The 22,598-nt window shown below is 42.2% G+C and overlaps 1 protein-coding gene and 1 long non-coding RNA gene across 17 annotated transcripts in view; one reads left to right on the top strand and one right to left on the bottom strand.

The window, feature by feature from the left end:
* Nucleotides 1–1,445: 1,445 nt before the first annotated feature.
* Nucleotides 1,446–3,084, bottom strand: LOC136045275 (uncharacterized). Its single transcript, XR_010621888.1, has 3 exons — nt 3,043–3,084; nt 2,797–2,954; nt 1,446–2,594 (listed from the first exon to the last, which is right to left on the bottom strand). It is a non-coding gene; the product is annotated as an uncharacterized LOC136045275 (long non-coding RNA).
* A 639-nt stretch (nt 3,085–3,723) lies between these two features.
* AFDN (afadin, adherens junction formation factor) overlaps nt 3,724–22,598 on the top strand; it is a 109,229-nt gene continuing 90,354 nt past the window's right edge. For all 16 annotated transcript variants that reach the window (XM_065731070.1, XM_065731045.1, XM_065731027.1 and 13 more), the window contains exon 1: nt 3,724–4,203. In XM_065731070.1, coding sequence (XP_065587142.1) covers nt 4,096–4,203 — 108 coding nt within the window. In that variant the 5' untranslated portion in view covers nt 3,724–4,095. The remainder of the gene's footprint in view (nt 4,204–22,598) is intronic.

Here is a 22,598-nt window from a genome sequence, read left to right as displayed (position 1 = left end):
CAAGGTTATGAAAATCTTACATTCATACAGTAAGAAAAATGGGATCTAAATGCAACAATTTTTCACGCAGCCCAAATTTGCCCACGTAGCCCTTATGTACTATGTTTGTTTACCAATTAGGCTATGGAATTGATATTTTGATGTACACAGTGTGTGCAATTCACACAGGTGAGATAATGGCGCAACAAAAAATTCTTCCCTCCCTGACTCATGTCTGTTTATACCGACCATAGCTGCAATCCTTATTCAGGCTCATTTATTTACCTCAGTGGGTGTGCCATCCACGTAAGGACTGCAGTTTGATGACCCAGGTTTGCAATGTTCCTGCTGCTCTGCTGTAAGCTTTTGCATTCTGTTATGCAAAATTACAGCTCTATACTTCTGCTCTAGAAATGCATGCACACTCAGGAAGCCATGGCAAGGGTTACTTTACCAATTTACATCTTATCTGCAAATGTACAGCTTCCAATAACGTGCTGATTTATATGGCGTGGCACTGTATTTCGGATGCACGCTGCCTCAGAAAATTAATGCTGCATTCTGGCAACCATATGGGCAGTTGGCTGGCGGCCACCAGAGCACAACCCTACCTTCATGCAAACCTTCCCTATGCAAAAGAACCTTGGGCATCCATTGCACGATCTGCACTGGGCCAGGAGCAGAAATACAGGGATCCTGTACACTCCTGTTACTTACAACCACCAGATCCCCCAGGGACAGAAGCACATCGATATGATTAATGAGCAAAGTTGCACAGCCACAATCCCCTTGCAGCAGGCAGCCACACGGGCACTGTGATTCCTGATATCTCAGAGAATGGAGAGGATTGTAGAAGCCTACCTACCCATATTTCTGTGTTTCTTCTGTATAGACCCCTTTTCCAGTTGTTGCTGCTATCACCTGTGACAAAATGTAGTTTGCAAGCTCTATGGTAAGTGGCATTTATTTTGTTTGTTCTGTGAAATACATATTATGCTTTGAGGGCTGAACTAATAATCACAGTAATGGCTTACGGTAGCTTAGGTGCCTTAAGCACCTTAGAAGAGAACAGAAGAGTTATACTGTTCAGTAATGAAAGAAGTAGCAAAGCGTTTTTCCCTATCGCTCACAAATGGAACAATTTTTGCCTTCTGTTCTCCTGCTTCTCCCACACTACTATTGCTTATCAAACAAGTGATTATTTATAGAGTTAAATCTAATCTGGTGGGACTACCTACAGGAAAGCTGGGCAGGACTGGGAACTCCTCAAAGAGGATTTTGATTTTGTCTTCTCACTACATAAATGACAAAAATCTCAGAAAGAATAGACAAGACAAATTTCACCTAATGGTTTCAAGTAACTCTATGCAATACTTTAAAACTGAAGATGCCTTGAAGGTGGCTCAAACACACGAACTGTTTACATTTTATTTGTATAATGCTTTCCATTCATAAGTAGCTCTAAATGTTTTTTGGTTTTTTTTCACAACTGTTCACAAGAATCACGTCACTTGCTGGGCTTTACAGCAGCTGTTCTACTTCCTTTTAAAATACCTCTATGAGAAGAATAGAGATTGAAAGTGAAGCAGCACGCATTTCCCACAGTAAACTAGCTGGCACACTGTAATGTTATGCTGCAGCTCTCTGCACACTAGTTTTTTCCAAGGCCAGAGCTTACGCTTTGTTGCCAGCAGTATGATCTCCATACATGTACTGTCCCACTGGTTCTCTCAGACAGCTCATTTCATGGCTACATTATGATTTTTCTTAAACCCCAATCTTGCACTAAAGCTGTCGCAGTTCGACTGCGAATGGCAATAACCTGTTTGGAAGGACAAGTGGGCCTGGTTTCTTTTAACACTGTTTCCACACTGTCCCGATCAGATCAGCAGAAGGGCTGCTCGTGCTGTCTGATCGTTAAGTAGCATTTCCAGTGCTCCTGCCACTACTGAGATATTTCGTAGTGACGTGAGATATCTGGGAACTGACATCAAAATGCTGTCAGCGTGCTCCGCCTCTGCTCAGTCTGAAGGATTTGTGTGTATCCAGACCAGAGTCTCGATATGGTCTAGAAATGCTGACTAGCTGCACTGAAAATAGAAATAAATAATTCACAGCTGATTATACACATCACATGAGTACAGCACAGTGATAAGTTTATTCCTGGTGCTTCTCAGCATTTGAAAACCCAGGCACGCCACTGCTGCTAATTGTACTACTCCAAGCAGCCAGTTTTCCCAGTGCAACCACATCTTTTCCCCAGGAAAAACAACTTTACCTGTGTAGTGAGTAATAGCAAAACGGTGATCTATGCACAGCCTATACCCAAAAGTCTCCTTCCTAATCCTGAAGTAATGCAGCTATTGTAGCTCATCCTTTGCCACCAATACCCAGACACAGCCAAGCATCCACATCCACACACTGCTCTGCAAACGTTATCTGCCAAGGGAGCACAAAGCTCTCTGCCTGAGCTGCAGACTGTCACATCACTGATTTTATTCTGCTCCTTGATGTTTGTGGGCACTGCCAGAATACCCAAATTAACTGGATGTGGAGAAAAAAAACATTCGGTGCAATTTTGTTTCTTTGGCATAAAGAATCATGGCTTTTCATTCCTGTTAAAAGAAATAAAGGCTACATTTAGGATTATGACATTACAAGGACTCGAAGAGCCCTCCCCACCACCCCAATTCTCCCAGTGCTCTCAGAAGGCCTTTGAACATCTCCCAGGGTTTGGGACCTGAGGAACAGGATCCCCTGCGTCCTCAGAACTCTAACATGGCACACTTATGGATGTAGGGCAGAAGTATAGCTGACCTTCACTGTAAAACCAGAGCTGCTGGTGCTTGCACAGGAGCTGTACGGCTGGATAAAAACAATAATGTAATTGCCTAATGGAGACAAGGCCTCTGAGGACTCCCTTCTGCAAATAACCCAGCCTTTCGCGGCCCCAGCAAAACCCACTCGGCTCAATTCTCTCGGCAAAGAGGAGCTTGAAATACTGTGCTGGGAACACCGGAAAGAAACAGCGTTCCCCCATCCCCCCTTTTTTTCTTTAACCACCTGGAGAAACCACACCAAACCAAGGCGCGCCCTCGAGGACCGTTCGAGGACCACTCCTCGCACCCAGGGGACACCCCAACCGCAGCCGACGACGGACTGCAGCGCATCACTTACGTCGGCAGGGCAGAAAACAAAGCCGAGCCCATAGCCACAGTGCCCACTGGAATCCCCTACTGCAAGCGATGCCCCCGACACCTCTTGCGAGAAACCGCAAGGAAATTATCCACCTACAAACGCACCGAAACACGTCTGATGCTTTATCTCACGCTGGGGAGGTTCATGTCAGCACATTCTTCGCAGACAGCTCCTTCCCCGCAGCGCCCCGAAGGCCCCGCTCGGCACCGCGCTCAGGGCAGAGCTCCGCGCTGCGCTCCGGGCCGCGTGGCTGAGCGGGAGGGAGGGCGGCTTCGCCAAAGCGCTGGAAAACAGGAAAATACACGGCGGCCCGGCGGAGCTTTGTTTGCTGCCCGGGGCCCGCCGCTGCCGCCCGGGGGGCCGCGCTCCGTCCAGCCGCCACCGCACCTGGCCGCGCCCCGGGGACGGCGGCGGAGAGGAGGGGACGGGAGGGAGGGGGGGCGCGCCGCCATCCGCCGGGCGCGGGGAGGTGACGGCCGCAGGAGCGCGCGTGCACCGCGGGAGGGCGGGCGGGAGCGCGGCCGGGCGGGGGCGCGCACGGGACGGTGTGCGAGGGGAGGGCGATAGTGGGGCGGAGAAAGGCGGCGGCGGCGGTTTCGCTGAGCTCGGGGCAGGCAGAGGGGACGGGCGCCGCCGAGCCAGGAGACACCGCGGCGGCTGCCGGCGCGGGGCATCCTTCCTCCTGTTCCCCGCCCCCCCGCCCTTCCCTCTTTTTCTTTCTCTCCTTCGTCGCCGTCCGCCGGGGCCGACCGCGAGCGGAGCGGCGATCCCGGGGCGTTTCCGCGGCGTCCGCGCCGGCCGACACCGAGAGGAGCGCCGGCCCCTCCCCAGCGGGCCGCCCCGCGCCCGGGGCTCGGCGGACAGGGCCCGGCCGCGGCCCCGGCTCCGGCTCGGCTCCCGGCGGCGGGCTCGGCGAGGATGTCGGGCGGCGGCAGCCGGGAGGAGGAGCGGCGTAAACTCGCCGACATCATCAACCACTGGAACGCGAACCGGCTGGACCTGTTCGAGATCAGCGCCCCCACCGAGGTGAGCGACCCCGGCGCGGCCGCACGGAGGTGGGGCAGGGCGCACGGCGCAGGCCGCGGCCCCCGCTCCGCCACCGCGTGGCCGCTGGGCACGGAGCCGGTGCGCGGCCCGCGACCGGGGACAGGTTGCGGCGGGGAGATAGAGACGGGCAGAGAAAGAAAGGAAGAGAGGGCCGGGGCCCGGCGGTGGGCTCCGCTTTGTGCGTGCGCCTGGCAGCGCCCGGCTTTGTGCGGCACAAAGCAACCTGCCGGCCGCGGGCGGGAGCCGGGGCTGCGCTGCCGGGGCGTGACGGGCTGCGCCCGGCCGGGAGTGCGCAGCAGGAGCGGGTTCCTGGTGCCGAGTTCACATGTTGTACCGGAAAAACACAGCGGGCAGTTTCTTCCTAACGAAATGGGTGTTGGTCGCGGCTGAGAGGCTGCGTTTACTTTTCAAAAATAATAATAATAATAAAGAAAAAGAAGGCCACACCCTGACCCTGCCCCTGGTCGCGCTGCCCGGGGCCGTGCCTCGTTCCGCCCGTAGGCCCGGGGAGAGCGGGAGGAAATTCACACTTGCTCTTGGCCTGGCCCTGCTCCTGGCTGATCATTAACTGAGGGCTCGGGGAGCCGCGCTGGCCTGCTCTGGGGTAGTCCTGGCTGTGCTGGCTGCTGGCGTGGCCGCGAGAAGTCCTGAGTACCGTTCTCAGGTTTTCCCGTTGTGCTTTGGGTATTTTCGGTGCTGCTTGTTGCAGGCTGCTGAGGGCTCTGTGCTGTTTGGACACCTTGCGGTATCTATTGTAATGCTAGCTGCTTGCGTTGCATGGGTCTCACCCATATCCCCACCGGCTGACAGTCACTTGCTTCGAAACCGGGCTGATGCTGGCATAAAGGATCTCTCGTGACCGTGCTGGAGAACACGGCGCCCTGGGACTGCAGGGTGACTGCTGTCTCATGAGTGCTTCTGCCCGTTCCCCGTACATTCTAACCCCCAGCCCCTTTTCTGTGTGTCTGGGGGACGTTGGACTCCTGCTGTGTTGCAATAACTGGTTTAACAACCCTTACTGTTTTTTGAGTCCACCTTACGTGTTTGTCATACTGAGCTAGGCTTTGCACAAAGCTTCCTTATGGCTGCTATAGAAAGAAACATCGATTTCACTTGCATTAGCTCCGTGCTTCTGTCGTTCTATGGTCTTTGAGCCAGTGTAGGAACATGCTCAGCACTATCAGCAGTGAGATTTATTTCAGTTGAGCTACTGATGGTAAAAATGAAGTGTGTGGATATCTGAACATGTGAGCTTCTTAAAGTACTAATGATGTTTGGTAAGACTGCAGCTGTGTCTGCAGCAAGCTGATGATAGGTGAAGTTCATTTTCCTTTGAGACAATTGCAAACACAAAAGCTCACATTCTTCCTAGGGCAGTGGGTATGGTCCCAAGCTGCTAGAGTTCAAGAAGTGTTTGGGCAATGCTCTTAGACTCAGGGTTTGGATTTGGGTGGTGCTGTACAGAGCCAGGGCATGTTCTCGGTGGGGTTCTCCTTGGGGGTGCCTTGCAGCATGGGATATTCTGTAGTTACTCTGAGCTGATTCAAACGGAGCAGTATTTTAAACTCCGGCGGCAGTGTGATTGTTGTGTGTGCTATTCATCAGCACAAACGAGGGGCCTTTGCCAGACTGTTTGAGCCCCAGCAGTCCCCCATTGTTTCCACACTGCTCCTAGGTCAGCAGGAACGTTAGGAACGCTGTGCTCACTGTAGAGGCTACACCAAGTGCAGCACACCTGCAGGTGCAGTAAGGTAGATATCTGGCTTTTCTAGGGAGTCAGATGGGATTGCTGTAAGCAGTCGAGATGTGGAGGTTGGCTGGCTGCATTAGCGTTGCAGCGAGCACGTGCTAGTGCTGTGAGCTGTCACCCAGTGCTCCTGTTGTGTGTAGTGTTTGGGGTTTTGAGAGCTGCTACCTCGCAGTGTCTCTTCAGGCATTGTTTCTGTGTAAACAGTCTGCTTAAGTGACTCATCTTCTCATCTTGTGTGTCCTACGTAGCAAGAGTAGGCATTTCCAGGGGAATGAAATCCTTGTTTAATAGTGGAGTTTAATATATGTATTTAAAGAAGGGGAAGGAAAATAAAGAATATAAATTAGTGGAAAATGATAAAAAGCTGTGGCAGTATAGTACCTTTCACTGTCAGTACCTAAACCTTACGTGACCCACTGATACTCCTCAGCATTAGCTTGGAAGGTCCTGTTCCCTGGTGTGCAGTTGCTCCCAGTCCATTGGGTCCTTAACCACTTCAGTGTGAAGTGCCCTGTGTGCTTTGGCTTTGAATGTACAGAGTGAGATTTTTGAGATGAGTTTAAATGTGTGGTTTTTTTTTTTTCCAGGGAAGTGCTTCATGAAATGAATCAGTCTGAGTTCCTGTTAATATTTCAGCGTCCTCAGGGATTAGGTATCCACTTGTCTGTGCGCCTGTCTTGAGCACTGGGCGCAAGTTGTTTCTGAGAGCACATCACCTGTGAGGTGGAGAGAAAGCAGCAGCTTTGGGTAGGGTGTAGCATTGAGTCCTATTCCTAATTCTCTCCTGTTATGTGGTATGAGTAGCTACATCATTCAGTGCTGCTCTTAGCAAGACGGAGCGGGACAGCTTCTGTTCTGTGCTCACAGTGAAGTATTTCTCTCTGTATGTTCCATGTGAGGAGGACTGGGGACTTCTTGGCAGTGAGGTTTTCTCATCTTTACCTTCTGATGCTGTCACTGGAGTCATGCGTGGAGAGAAAGATGATGATTCTAACATTGCTTCTGCTATTTTGAGACATCTGATAATAGTTTGCATTCTGTTTGCTCTGGATAAATTGGTTAAGAGCAGTCCTTGGGCTTCAGGGGCTTGTAATAAGTAAAATAACAATTCTGTTTTTCAACTTTTAGCAGCTAATGCAAGTTAACTCCCAGTGCTGTCAGGAGCAGTGCTGTCTGTAGATCCTTCCTTGAGAGCTGTGTAGCACTGAGGGCAATCTGAACTTGATTCACATAAGCGTCCCTGTCTCTGCCTTAAGTGATGAGACAGCCACACACTTCAGAAAAGTCCAAGAAAGATAGAGCAGGTTTTTGGGAAACGTGGGCTGAATTTGTGGTTTGGTTTATAGATAAATCCAAATTGCAACCAAAACAGAATGTTTATGTTTTTCTTTAAATGTTTTTATTTTTTTCCTGTTCAGCTTTCCCTTTTTTTCCCAGTATTACCAAGGTTTTGAATGCTTTTAATATCTGGCTTACTTCCCCCTTAGCCCTTTTTTCCTCTTATTTTTTTTTTTTCCTTTAGCTGTGAATGGAAAACCAGTAAGAAGCCTCCAGACCTCTTACAGTAGGAAATAAATTGAGGTTTTGACCTTGATTTAAGTCTTAGGTGATTATGGTAACCAGAGTTTTCAAACAGAAGGAACTTTGCTAATAACTTGATAACAAGTGCATTGTATTGAAGCTTGTAGATTAAAAACAAACAAACAGAAAAACAGATGTGAATAAGTGCACATTCTCCTTTCTTCTTACTTTTTTTCCCCTTTATTATATAAAATAATATTATATAATGTCCTAGGAGTCTATGGAGGGTTTGGGAAAAAAGCAAGAGAAGCAATAGCATTGTGGACTGATGCATTTATTGCTGTCAGATAAATATCAATCCTCCTGAAAGCATTTAATGTGTGGTTTAAGGCGCCATAGGTGAACTAGGCTTTATAATTATTGTTGGTCTTGATGGCAACGTATGGCTTCATCTTTAATGTATGCTTTGATAACTGTATGTGGGAGGAATGGAAGAGCTTTTGTTCCGAGCAGGATTTATGGATTAGGAATGAGAGCAGCATTTAAATTTTACTTTTTTATAGAAAAGTCCTGCCTGTTCTAAGAAGTGGCTTTGTTTGGTAATTGTCCAAGGCCTTAGAGGTTGTTATCAGAAATACCGTTCTGTTACAGTTTTGCTTTTTAATGGAGATAGCTTTTCTGAACTAGCGAACAAAAGTAGAAGTTTGATTTTTTTATTTTTTTAAGAAGTTCAGAGAAATTAAATGCTTTGTACTGAGAATAACTACTGGGAGAGTATTTAACTTTTAGGTGGCCATGGCTTAATACGAAACGAGCCCCTGAACCCCCTTTTCTTTTTTTTTTACAGTCTGAAAGCATCTTGTGTAGGTTTATCAGCAAGGTGCAGGGCAAACTACAGCTTTTCCACGTGAGCGTGTTTCTGAAGTGGTTAGTGTGTTTGTATGTGTTCGTTTTGCCATTTTTTTTGTACTACTGTCCCTTGTATTCTGTCTGGTTCTCTGTATTTATTTGATCAAGTCGGCATATATTAAGTTATTTTTGCAGTCTTTAAACACAAATAAGCTATTTGTCAATGGTTTACAGGCTGGTTCAGCCTGGTTCTGTGACGATTGGGGTGGGGGGACCCACACTGCCCCCAGGAAAGGGGCAGGGGAAAAGGAAGATGGGCCTAAAAATGAAACAGCTACAGTGATCTGAGGAGGAAAGCTAATTTACTAAATAAGATGTCAGAATGCAAAATAACACAATATAATACAGTATATTTGGAAATGAAACTAATAAGTCAAATGAGAGAGTGCCTCCAAAAACTGAAGGCCTTATGCTAACGCTGAAGGTGAGATGGCTGGCTGAGCACCCACTGCTGGGTTGATCCTGCTTAGGGTGTGTTACACAGTGCAGTGAATAACCAGACTTTTTAAAGTTGATTCAATTTTTGCATTTCTTCTCTGGGTTTGGATCTGATTCTGGCTCATGAAGTGTTGCAAATAATTATCACAGAGATGCCCGGTATATGCTGTGAGTTTGTGGTCTTTTCAAGGCAATTGTAGAAGCTGGTTACTTAAATCCAATGAAAGCAATTTGAATTGGGAATCTTTTAAGTGCTAAGACCCCTGCAGATTCCTATGTGCATGGTTGCTCACCCATTTCCCTTTGAAAAATGGCCACTGTGACTCTGAAAGGACTCATCTTTTAAGATTGGGACTACCAATGACTGCCTATTGCATTATGGACAGGTATTGTCTGTAATAGTGGAAGTGCAAGCTTGAAGCTTGGCAATTATATTAAAGGTAAAAGTACTTGTGCTTTCTTCATGCTTTGGTCTCCACAACTTTTAGCTCAATTCTGCAGATTATGTGGATATTAGAAGCTGATAAATAGATATTAAGATACTATCTTTTGGAGTGTGCCAAACCTGTGATAAGGAAAATAAATTATTTGTTACAAACTGCTAATACCCAGGCAGTCTGGCAAAGTCTATTGGTAACCTGCACTTCTTGGTGAGCACCTGTCACTGAAGAGGCACAGTTAAAGAGGAGGTTAAAACTCTGAAGCATTGGTCATAGGTTAGCAGTTTCTAATCGCAACTTAGTGAGTGTTGACTTCTGCAATGGAATGTCTGGAGGAAAGAAGTCATGAGCACAGGACTGCTCATTTGCATTAAAAGGGCTATTTGGAGGCCAGTTCTGCTTTAACTCAGTAGAAGTGAATAGTCTGCCTTTACAAATGAAATATAATTGCTGCTATCTGGAGAGTGATAACAAGTTTGAATTAAGATCTTGATCGCAATCTACAGGCAACATAATAAAGAGAAATATCTTCATGCTAGGAGGAGGCTTTGTGCTATGCCTTCAGTATTCCTTGAGCTGTTTCTTGACTTAGTGGCTAATTAGGTTCACACAGCTGAGACATATTGGTTTTGAAAATTCCCTCCCAGTGTGTGAATCTGTTGCCTGACTAAAATACCATTGGCAAGCATTATTTTTCAGTTGAAAAAAGCCTAGACTTCTGGAAATGTTATGGATGTTAGCACAAATGTGCCCTTTCTGGTTTTTAATATATATGTATTTCAGAAGTGTTAAAATAAATGGAACACACTTCAGTGATGTTAGTGGATAAACGTGCTTTGTAACTAACGAACTGTTGCCTTTGTCCATAAGAAATATTCACCTAAATGGGATAAGGAGAACTAAAATGTAGCTGGAAGGTGTTACCACAAACACCAGCTCATTTCAACTTATAAGGTTGTAGATCACAAAAAAGCACTCTGAATTTATCTTTGTGTCAACGTTTGGAAAGCTGCTTTGTTACCAATACGGGGAAATAGATTGTGGCTATCCATAATGGAGGACATTGCATTAAAGAATAACTTCTGGCTTTGGACAGTGCTTCTGATGATGTTGAAATTGAAAATCACAGTGTGAAGAGATATGCTGATAAACTTCAGTTATGATAAACTGAAGTCAAATATAGCAGATGTTCCAGATAAGTAACTGGAGTACTTGATCTCTCAGAATGTAGAACTTTGTGCTTACAGAAGCCTCTTCTGGGGTATGTTTGACTGAAGTACTGCTGACATAATTTTGGATTTTTGGTGATCTTTGGCTAGGGAAAAATATTTTTGTGTAAAGTGCCTTTTGAGTGATGTTTATCACAGTGACTAGAGATTTATGAGATTTTTTACTCAAGTCTGTTTATTTCTGCTGCTAGAATTGTAGCGGTAATTCTGAAGATATATTTCCCTTGCAAAATATTTCTTAAATCAGTTGCTATTATCCAAATATCTTAATATTTTAGGAGGATACTTTTCTGACTGGCTATAAAACGTCAACATATGACTGTTTTCAATAAGTGATAAATAGAATAATAGAATGGCCTGGGTTGAAAAGGACCTAGAAGGACATCTAGTTTCAAGCCCACTGCTGTGGGTAAGGTTACCAACAACTAGAGCAGGCTGCCTAGAGCCATATCCATTATCTTGAATGACTCCAGGGATGGGGCATCCATGACCTGTTCCAGTGCATTTCTTCCCTCATTCTGATGATATATTTTTTTAAGTAGTTGAGATGAAGACAAGTGAGCAACGCATCTTGTTGTTATGTGTAACTCAGAGTTAAGAACAGCAAAATTACCAAACAGTGTGTGGTTTCTGCTGTGTAGTTTTGTACATCGAGACTTGAAGTAATGTTGAACGTGCTTTTTGTTGGAAATTTCTTGAGGTATCTAAAAAATAAAGCACCATACATTTATCAATTTCTCTTGCTAAATTAAATAAAAGTTCATTAAAAGACAATTGCTCTTTTTTTTTTTTGTATTGTCAGTTTTCCTTTGTCTCTTATCTCACTCCATGTTCATTTTCTTCTCTCTTTAAATGTAAACTTTCCTGATTTGCATCAAGATGCTTCTTTTACTCTTTGTGGAACAAACCAGTGGCCCCTGTAAAGGAGGAGTTCTTACCTTATCCAAGTTGTTCCTTATATCGATATTTTTCTCTTTTTTTTTTTTTGTAGACTGAAGAAATTTTTGTCCCTTAATCTTTAATTGTGGATAAAAAACAGCATGCTTTTTTTTTGTCTGTACCTGTCCAGAAATTCAGAAATCCATGACAAAAACAGAAGGCAATTGAGATAAAACTCTATTAATGAAAAATAGTTCAGATGTATCAGAAGCTGCCTTTGTGGAACATATTGTGCCTTGTGAACTTCTGTGTATTGAACAAATTTATGTGTACATAACAATTTTTTGCAATGGGAGGGTAGTTTTTCTGAGTAATTGGTTGCCCTCCATCGTCAAATTGCAACTGCCTTTTCTTGTTGACTAGTTTGGTTCTTTAGATGAGCTAAAAGATCTGCTTTGATGTGAAATCCAGCGTCATTTGCTTCTTTCAGTACACACCTGGATTGCTGACCCCTCATTATTCTAGATGATCTCTATTCTTTCTTTGTTAGGGTTATGTAACTTGGTAAAACCATTTCATGTAGTATTTGGGAATTATGATTGTCTGTGTCTGTTCCAGGTTTTTCACTCAAGGTTCTCAAATTTGAAATGTTTGATCAGTATTGTCGTGTGATACTTCTTTAACTTCAAAAGGAAAGAAAGCAGCTCTGTTGTGCTCACCTGTAAGCTGGTCCGTCAGCTCAGCTCCTCTTCAGATCATCTTCTAGCCCAGATATTCTTATCAGGGACCTGTACCTCTGAGATTACCTCCATCTCTGTCCCCTTACGAAGATGTCATTCTGTCTAGCCTGCTTTCTTCTTTTCTCTCCACGCTGACAAGGACAGAATTCCTCACTTATGGTCTGTCTGGACCAGCTTCGGTATAGATTAATTACTTTTTGAAATGAACTTGGAGTTGGTTCCAAGAGGTCTGGAACAGTGTCCTATGACCAGGGATGTCATCTAAAAGACCAGTGTGCTGTGTTAATTGTAACTGCAAGTGTGACATTAGGGAATGTAAATAACACTCCAGTACATGTTTTTCTTACTGAGTTTTGAATCTCTACATATAAATGGAAAGAATCCAGCGATAGAATGTATGATTTATCCTTATGAAGGCTGTGTGTAGTCAAAGAATTACAGAATGGCGTGGCTTGGAAGGGACCCCAAGGGTCATCAAATTCCAGCCCCCTGCCACAGTCAAGGCCACCAACCTCCAGGTCTGGTACTAGCCCAGGTTGCCCAGGGCTCCATCCAACCTGATCTTGAACACCTCCAAGGATGGAGCATAAACAGCCTCTCTGGGCAGCCTGTTCCAGCCCCTCAGCACTCTCTCTTTCCCCTGACATCCCATCTAAACCTTCCCTCCTTGAGCTTAAACATTCCCCCTTGCCCTATCACTGTCTACCCTTGTAAAAAGTTGATTCCTTTTGTTTTTATAATCCCCTTTTAAATACTGAAAGGCTGCAACAAGGTGTCCTGGCAGCCTTTTCTTCTCCAGGCTGAAAAAACCCAGCTCCCTCATCCTGTCTGTAGGGAAAGTGCTCCAGGCCTCTGGAACTTGCATCTTGTGTAAGTTTGCACTCCCCTGTTCCAGTTGTATGTTTGGGAACAGAAATTACAGATCAATTTTGCAAGTATGCAAGTGTTGGTTGTGTTTTTTTTTTTTTTTTAATGGTATGTTTTAAGAGCAGTTGTCAGTGGATTTCTGATTTTTCACATGTATTTCAAGGGTAGCAGATACTCTAGACTTCGAAAATAGTGGAGAGTTATTGTAGTAGTTCTTTTCAGGGAAGTTAGAAAGCTATTTGTTTTGGAATGTAGTTAGACATTGAGTGCATGTTTGAATGCATTATTCTTGTTCACATACTAGGTAAATATTTTATAATGGGTTTTGTGAAATACATCTTCAGTTGCTATACAGTGCTGGCAGGCTAAAAAATGATGGTGTATGTTAAATGGCTTCAAGGCTGGATTGTTTTTGATCCTTTTTGATCATTGTTTTTGTTGCTAATTTGGTACATTGCAGTCTTTTGTAACTAGAACTGAGGAATATGGAAGGTCTTGCAATACCTTACTACCTAGTACAAGATGTACAGTTTCATGGTGAACTGTTGAAGACTTGCCCTCAGTGTGTTGTGTCTGAGGGCACGGCTGAATTTCTGGACTCATCTATATTGAAAGCACCTTTGTAACAGAGAAAAATCTGAAGGAATGAGTTGTCTGTTGCACAAATAAATACTGTTGCCAGAGTGTGTTGCCCTTAGCAGTAACTAGAAACTACAGTTTCAATGCCTATGTTTTTCAAGTGCCCTATTGGTTGTTTAGCAATAGCTTTCTTTGTCTCGCTTGTCTGTCAGTTCACCTTGAAGGCAGAGACGCAACTTAATTGGAGTGCCACGGTTTTCCATATATAATCATTGTATCACTCACAAATTGTAGTGGAAGATCGTATCTCCCCTCTCAGTGCACATTAGTAGCTGCTGCATGGCCTACGGTCGGGCAGAAGGGTGCAAACAACAAAGAAACCCTCTCCTCCCCCAGTGCCTACAGCAACAAAAGATTCCCTTTTCCCTTTGCCCTCGCAGTAGTTGCTTTCCTTTGAACAACACAGCAGTTTGAAATTAAAAAAAAAAAAAAAAAGCCTTTGACCATTTTGTTGTGATTCTCAATTTTAGTAAAAACTGTTATTCTAGGATCTACACTTGAGAAGCGTAAACACAATGCTGTGTGTGACACAACGTCCTCGTGCACAGGAAGATGTTTCTGAGGAAAGATGCCTAGTCCTACCGGGTTTTGTTCTGGAAAGCTTTGTATTGATTAAGTGTTCTTTATAAAACAATCTCATTTCTGTTGAGAGATACGGAAAAATCTGACTTACATCTACCTTTCATATATATATTTTGGTAATATTTACTGCATCCAGATTATATCAAGGCATTGCATACTGCTTATAGAATGCTGGAGGTTTTATGAGGAAACATGAGAACTGTTTCCATTTGAAGTGATAGTCTTTCTGAATATTAATACAATTTATTTCCATTGTAGATAGATGGAAATTTTAAGAGTTCTTTAACACCTGCTGTACGTTTTCTGGCAATTCAAAGGCCAGGATTTTCATTTCTGGAAAAAGAATTCAGGATTTTTGGATGGAAAGACAATGCTAATAATAGCATTGCTCAAATCTGTTAAATTTGGTGGTTTGCCTCCTATATCTAGTGTTTGCTGTGTGGAAACTCAAATGCAGTTACTTAAGGTTGTTGCAACTTTTTATGTAATTTTGCTTTGAAGACTTTAAATTAAAAACAAACACCTGTTTCCTTTTTAACTTTTGTTTTAATGTTCTAACAAAGCTGCTTTGTATTTTGTAAGAGTTAAAGGAATTCTTTTGATGAAGTCTCAAGCAATACTGAAATTTAATCTAATATTAAAGAGTGCTTTTGTTGTTATCACAGTGCAGCAAGGGCTATTCAAATAAATTTCACCTGCAGTGCCCATCAGAAACTGTTTCCAAGCATACAGGAGCTGATGTGTAGGCTGTCTGTAGTTTTTATTAAAGTTGGCATGTACAGTAGGATCTGTGATTACTTCAGTGTTCACATTTTACAGTGTTCAAAATTCTAGTAGAACTCCATGATTACTTTCGTTTGCATGTTTTGCATTCTCACCTGCATTAAGGTTAAGTGTCAGCTCAGAAAATCAGTTTAGCAAATTCATGAAGTTAGCCAAACTTGAAAACTTTGGCTGCCTCCTCAAAGAAATACTCCTTTGTCATGAGTGATGAATGTCAGGTGGGAGTACTTAAGTTGGACAGCATTACACCAACATGAAACAGTTGAGTGCTGAAGCAAGGTATTGTATTAAGCACTCTGATAATGGTGGTTTAGGTAAAAACCTACTGTAACTCAGCACTTAGCTGAATGCCTGTGTTCCAGTGTTCGTCTCCAATGGCTTGAGCATCTTTATGTGCATGGCTACTTGTAGTTATCTGCTCATGTTGCTGTGAATGCACTGTTTGGCTCTCAGTGCCCAGCCCTCTTAGAACCCGTCTCTTCCACACTGCCCTCCTCAAGAAATCCACAGCCCCAGCCCAGATACCACACTTTTCTGCTTAGGGTGAGAAATAGCAATTCCAGCAGCCCTCAGATGTGCTCCTCCTGCAGTGTAGGAGCCTTGCCAGGAGTGTGATCTGGGATTGTGCAGCTTTGGCATGAGTGAGTTGCACCTCCAGCACGTGCTGACTGTACTTTGGAGTCTGGAACAGCTGGGCTGATGCAACTGGGCCTCGCACAGCCCGCTGGTCTCAGTGCTGCTGGTGACACTGTGACAGCAGTTTTCTTCTAGTGGAGTGGGAGTAGGGGTGCTTTTTTTCTTGCTTGTACTTTGATTCAAAAACAACAGACACATTCTCCTTATGGTTGAGAGGCTTCCTCTTCCTGATATACTTAGAGACCAGTGTGTGTATGCTGTTCTGGTTACCTGCTATGCTGTGACAGAATTGAGTTTTTGGGATTAACCTCAGGTTACTGACACATCTGTCTTCAACAGCTGTAAGAAAAGATTGTTTTTATCTACATACATGTTCTGTCCGCAGCTCCTTCTTCACCCACCTCATACTTTCTGGGGCACAGGAAGAAGCTGGTATCATTGACCTTCTTCTTACCATTGCTGCTGTCCCATTGCCATCGTGCGGGTTGTTTTCTGCAGCTCAGAACTGTCCATCCTTCCAGGTTGTGCTGCTGCTGCTGAAACTTACTTGAGACCTCGCTGTTCCTCATCTTCCACCTCCAATGTCCAGCTGATGTTAAATGATGGCATTGTAAATTGTGCTTAGTTTTCTTCACAAGTTTCTTTTTGTGTTTACTTATGTGAGATCTGGCTGAAATAAAAATAAATAAATAAGGTAGTGTTTAATATCCTGCTGAAGCTTACTCTTTTTGTATATATTAAGTAGGCATCTTTTCCCAACAAGTGGAGTTGTTTTTGCTACTACTGAGCTTCCCTATTCATGCAACAAAAAATAGCAGACTCTGGTCTGCTTTTTTCCATGTGTTGACTAATGACTTAAAATATTGCTGACTGCTTTGCTTAGAGCACTTTTGAAAGATGCTAATAAGCAAGATGAGTTTATTTAGATCATCCTTGATTTCTGTGTGTAGTTGTGGTCTCTTAATCGGTTATTTGCATTAATTTAAAAATCATCTGGTATTCTCACTTTGTTTTTATGGCTATGGGACAGTGGGATGGTAAAACAGCAATGTATATAAATGATGTAACATGTTGAAAATTAAGTAGTAATTTGGTTACTGCAGAGACAGAAATAGAAACCAGATTTTATGCATGTATGCAGTTTGCTGTTCACTAGGTCATGCTAATTTTAGATTTCACCTTTTAATATATGGCCAAAAGAGATAACATCATCATTTATCCCACCGTGTTCCAGTTTGATGTTATGTTGACTTGTACGGTATAGTTGAGAATGCCCCTCTTCTCTGTTTGATACCTGTGTACAGTGCATGGTAGGTTAACTATCTTCATCTCAATCTTCGTTTTTATTTCTTTGTTTCATAAGTACTCAAATATCAATTTGCCATGAGGCTATCTTATTTTATTAAATAGGTGGCTGTTAATTTTTGAACTTGATAGGTAATTTATTTTCTCCAGATATGCAAGCTTCTAGTATTCAAATTGGTAGGAAGCTTATGAACTGTTGATTATGACTGTCACGTTCTTTAAGAGATACCAAATACAGAAGAAACTCAAAATCCCTGAGTACTTTGTAATTGAAAAGCAAACCGAGGTGGCAAAAAAACAACCACCACACACCTTGCTGAACTAGTTCCTCATAGTACCAAATGTAAAGAAAACAAGTTTCTCCCTGTGCATAATAGTTAAATAAAACAAAACAGCTTGTATATTCTTAGTAAACACCTTATTATCTGAAAAATTGTATACATTGTTAATTACTTTTTTGGTGCTGTACAGTATTTGTGTGGAATACAGTATTCATATAACACAGCCTGAAGAAGTTTCTATGGAAGCAAGGAAAGAAAAGAGTAGCTGTGATGTGCACCATACTGGGAGCAATTATTAATTACTAATTAAATAAGACAAAAAGAGGTTGGAAATGCCTCCCATTTTAAATACCTTCCCTCTTCTGTATGCTGCAGTCTTTGCTTCCTGACAGGTTCTTTTTTACAGGTCAGCTTCTCATATTCTCATGACACACTCCATCACTAATGAGAGGATAGACCTGTCTTTTGCACAACTTTACAGCTGTATTAATTCTGATTTGCTGCTAGGATTCTATGGGTAGTATCATCAGTTAAAGCCTAAATTGTTTCATGGTGAGTCAGAAGATACTTGAAATCTTACAAGGTAGTATCGCCTATGTTAACTGTGTTTTATTATCCAAGTAAGCTGAAGCAAGTTACTAAATGCTTTTGTAATCTGAGCCTGTTTAAACTCGAAGTACTCCTGTTCACGGTTAATCATCTGCGTTAATGTTTGTATTGTAACTTGTCCTTGGTTCATGTGCCACTGAAATGACAGCCCTTTGATAAGAGCAAAATTAAGGTTATTTAATAGGACTGTACTTTAGAGCAAGAAAATGCTTGAAAGTAAGCAACCAATGTGTTTTGTACTTTTCAGTGCGGGTGGAAGTTTCTTAGATGGAGTTAACTTCTCATAAGCGTACAAGTCATCTGACTGCAAAAATACCAGCTGGGCAGGATTTCACCACTTGCTGAGAATTCATGCATTGTGACATTGGCAAATACTTTCTTCTGGTGACTCTTGTTTAACGTGGCTGCAGAGATTGGTTTTAGCCAACCCTGTGCTACGTGATAAAAGCAGTAATTTTTAGTCTTTGAGAAGAAATCTTTAAAATAGAAGTGGAAGTACTTTTTTAACATGGCTCCTTTGGTAATCAGATGTGCCATATGAAGGGTGAAATGCAAAGTGTGGATTCCCAGTAGAAGGTTACTTACCTGACTGGGAAGATGTTCTGTGCTTTGATGTACTTTTTAAATGTGTATGATCTTTTCTGTGTATTTGGGACAGATTGTAGTGAACTTGGTGAACAAATTAAAATGTAATGAGTTGAAAGATACAGATTTTATTATCAAACTTTATTTTTTGTAAAACTGGATTTTATTCTAGAGTATTTCATTTCTTTAATTAGTCTATTTAATGTATTTATATATTGCCTTGTTTTAATAGAGAAGTTTTTTGATCAGGACTCTGTTTTTGTCAAAATCTGCTTTTTTGAGATCACTTTGTTCTTGAAGCAACCATGAAAACATGCTTTGATTTGTCATGTAAGCCTTACTGATGATGTAGGATGGGCCCTCCATGACACAGGTAGGAGCTGTGTGTCTAAGCTCAATATTTCTTGATCACATCTTAAGAAGAGTAGATGTTGGAATTACTTTTTCTGACTCTGATGTTGCAAGTTAATATGGTTTTTCGCTGTGGCCCTATCCAAGAGGTAGAGCTTGCAAAATTGGAAAACTTGCCTTCTGCTGTTCAAGAGAATATCTGGGGAAAAAAAAACACCTGGACCCTAACTTTTGACAACTGAAACATATATTGATTATTTGATATCAGTTTGAAAGGTATGGATCAAAAAGACAAACAAAACAACTGCTATCTTTTCTTGACGTCAAAACCAATCCAAGCTAGTCTTCCTTGTTTTTCAGTGCTCTGGTAACGTAATTACTTCGCATCAAGAAAAACTTTGATTTTTACATTTGAAAAAACACTTGCAAAGAAACTGATGCAAGTTTCTTGATTTCTCTGGTTACCCACCTGCCTTCTGTGTTGAGAGCTTCCCTATCTGTGACAATCAAGACTACATTTTTGTATTTCTTGCGTAGTAACCACACAATGACAACTACTGAGTATCAGAGTTGTTCTTAAAAGACAGCTAGGTGATCCCAGTGTGAAAATTAGTGACAGTGATGTGATAAACTTGTTCTCTGTATATGAGGTGTCTTGTTGATTGCTCTGGTATCCACATTACTGTTTGGAAACAATTCATTACTGGCAAATGGAGAAATACTGCGTAGGTTTTACAATGAATTACTATTGGTTTAGTTCTAAATAAGAACTTAGAATGAGTTGAGAATGCAAGAATGAGTATCTGCTTGAGAAATTTTTTATCATGAAATTGTTTGCAATGACTGCAAAGATCTTCATTTTTAGCAGTTATTTTCTAGAACAAGTGCTTAGACAAATTCACATAGTGCAGAACCTAGACCTGCGTCTTTTGAGCTTTATCTGCATTCTCATACAGTTGTAGTTTTACAGTGGTGTGTAGAAAATAACAGCATGACATTTTTGATTGTTACACACAACTTATTAGCTACTTACTGGTGTGCCAGCTAACTTCAATTTGCAGAAGAGAGATGAGTATAATTTAAGGAGAAATTTAAAGCTGAATTGGGTACCTAGTATTTTGAAATCAGTACGGTCAACCACAATTGTACTGTGTATTTTTCTCTGTAGAGAAAGAAGATAACAGCCTTACCTAATTATTTTTGCCTTTCTTCAGTGTTTTCTTTTTTAAGAGTATACACTGGGAAGGCTACTCCTCTGGCCTCTGTGGATTTGGGTTTTTTGTTTCACTTTGTTTTTTTTTTTTTATTTGGGAATCTTGAAATGAAGATGCTTCTTTTAGTGTCTGAAGTTCATATATGTTTTGGGCCTTTTTCCCTCCTCACATCCCCAGTGTGTACTTGCGTGGTTGAGGAAAGAAATAGGCTGGTAGTAATGGTGGTAAATCACTTTCTCTAATGCACTTGTACATCTCTCTGGAATTCTCTGGTAAACAACCACCAGAAGTAACGTATACAACATAAGGAAATCTCACCACTTTGAGGACATGGAGCAAAATACTTCCTTTTTTTGTTTTGTTTGCTTTTGAGGACCTTTGCTTCTGAGTCTTAGCATTAAGTTTCTGGATGTGTCTTGCTTTTTCTAATTTGTCTTTTTTTTTTTGGTTGTATAATCTTTCTTGAAGAATAAACCAGACTAGCGTGTTAAGAGACTCATCCTGACATCTCCCGACAAGCTACTTACAATATAAAGTATGGCTTATATTCTTAAAAGAAAAATGAACTAGAGGCTAGTCTTAGTATGTTGGACTGCTGAATAGAGTAAGCAAGCTTATACTAGGCTCACCATGCAATAATTCATGATTACCCTTGAGAAATGCTTTCAGGCTTATATTTCCCTTTATCTGCATTAAAAATGAAATAATTACACAATTAATTCACTATAAATGTGTTCTGCAAAATAAAACTTTTCAGAATTTAGTAAGCAGTTAACCTGTGAAACATGTTGCACAGGGAGTTTGCATAGCTTTTGTCATGGAGGCTTTTGAGACCAGACTGGATAAAGCTGCAAGCAGCCTGATCTGACCTCGGAGGTGACCTTTGTTTCAGCAGGAGATTGAATTGGAAACCTCCTGAGGTCCTTTCCTCCTAGAATTATCCTGTGATCTTAGATGCATGTCTGCCCATTCCAGTTCAGTTCTATCTGGGATGGACTGCATTGCATCAGTTGGATAAATGACTTGAGATGTGCAGTAGAACCACTTATCTAGGTTTTAGTGTCTCTATCAGTTGGATTCATACCAGAAGAGAAATTGAAAAACATTATGCTGCTACTTAAACTACTGTATTTAGCTTTTTTCATCTTTCTTTGTTTTATAGCCCTTCCTGAGGCTTATGTGTTGGCATATCTCGGTATCAGCACTATCCAATTGGTCTTTTCCTGTATTATTTTGTGCCTTTAACTCAGCTTTCAAAACCAACACCTGCCTTACTGCTGTTAACAATCACCATTTTCTATAAAATAGTAGCTTTGGAAAATCAATTAACCTGTCCTCAGTGGATGTTTAGGTAAAATCACAAAGTACTGTGTGTTGGAAGAGAATTTGGGAAGTCTATAGTCCAATCCCCTGTGGCTTCCTAGGGCTTTATCCAGTAAGGACTTGAAAGTCTCTGAAGACCATGCACTGTATGATTTGTTTAGGCAACCTTCTCCACTGCTTGACTGACTTAATTGTGGAAAAAAACTTCCTTATATTCAATTTAGAATCTCTTGTTTCAACTTAATGTCCATTGTCACTTGTACTTCTACCATGTGCTATTATGAAGGTCCTTGGTGTATCTTCAAGATGGCTTCCCTGTAGAAACTGGGATCTCTTTTGTGAGTTTCCCTAAAGCAATCTCTTTACCAGGTGAGACAAACCCTGCTTTGTCCATCTCTGCTCATACAGTCATTTTTGAGCCTTGTGACTGTCTTGTGGCCCTCTGATCTTGCTCTAGTTTCTCTCTTTCCTGTATCATACGGCACAAAACTGGATTAATGAGTAGAGAAAGATAATCATTTTACTCTATCTACAGCCTGTACTCCTATTAACGCAGCTCAGAATACTGTTGGCCACCTTTTCTAGAGAACGCTTCTGACTTATGATCAGCTTGATGTCCTCCCAGGCTTCCTGGTCCTTTTGAGCATAGCCATTCTCCAGCCAGTCATTCCTGAGCTTCTATTCTTGCAAGGCGTTATTTTGAGTCGCAGGACTTCGCATTTGTCTTCGTTGAATTCTGTGGAATTCAAAGGCCAAAAACCAAACAAATAAAACGTTTAAAAAAAAAAACTCCTCCCAAACATCTTTTTGTGAAACATTTGGGTATGCTGGGGGCAGAGACTGAACAAGATTCCAATACTGCAGAAAGTACGTGATTACAAGTTGTCTAAATTCTGCTCTGTCCTGTTTCCAGTTCCTACTCCTGTACTTTTCCTCCTGCTCAGGGTTGGAAGCGTACCTCAGTTGGTGGACTAAATACTTGTTACAACATACTGCAGGGAACCTGCTTCAGCAGAGGGCTGGACTCGATGTAGGCCCCTTCCAACCCCTGCAATTCTGTGATCCTGAGAATTAAGTTTTTTTTTAATTGTTGTTTTTGATATATCCTTATTGTACTATTTACTTCTGATTACTTCTGGACTTAACACTCTGTACTGCACGCAACACAGAATTATAACAAGTTTTTCATACCAACTCTCCTATTTTGTTGCATTTTGAATTATGCAGTTGTGATACATATCTCTGCACGATGTCTAGAAGAATCTTTACAAAATGGTGCTTATTGCTTGAGGC

Source organism: Cyrtonyx montezumae, unplaced genomic scaffold, assembly GCF_038088225.1.
Source record: "Cyrtonyx montezumae isolate F1298 unplaced genomic scaffold, pur_monq_1.0 scaffold_0, whole genome shotgun sequence".
NCBI lineage: Eukaryota > Metazoa > Chordata > Aves > Galliformes > Odontophoridae > Cyrtonyx > Cyrtonyx montezumae.
This window is presented reverse-complemented; position numbering and strand designations above follow the sequence as displayed.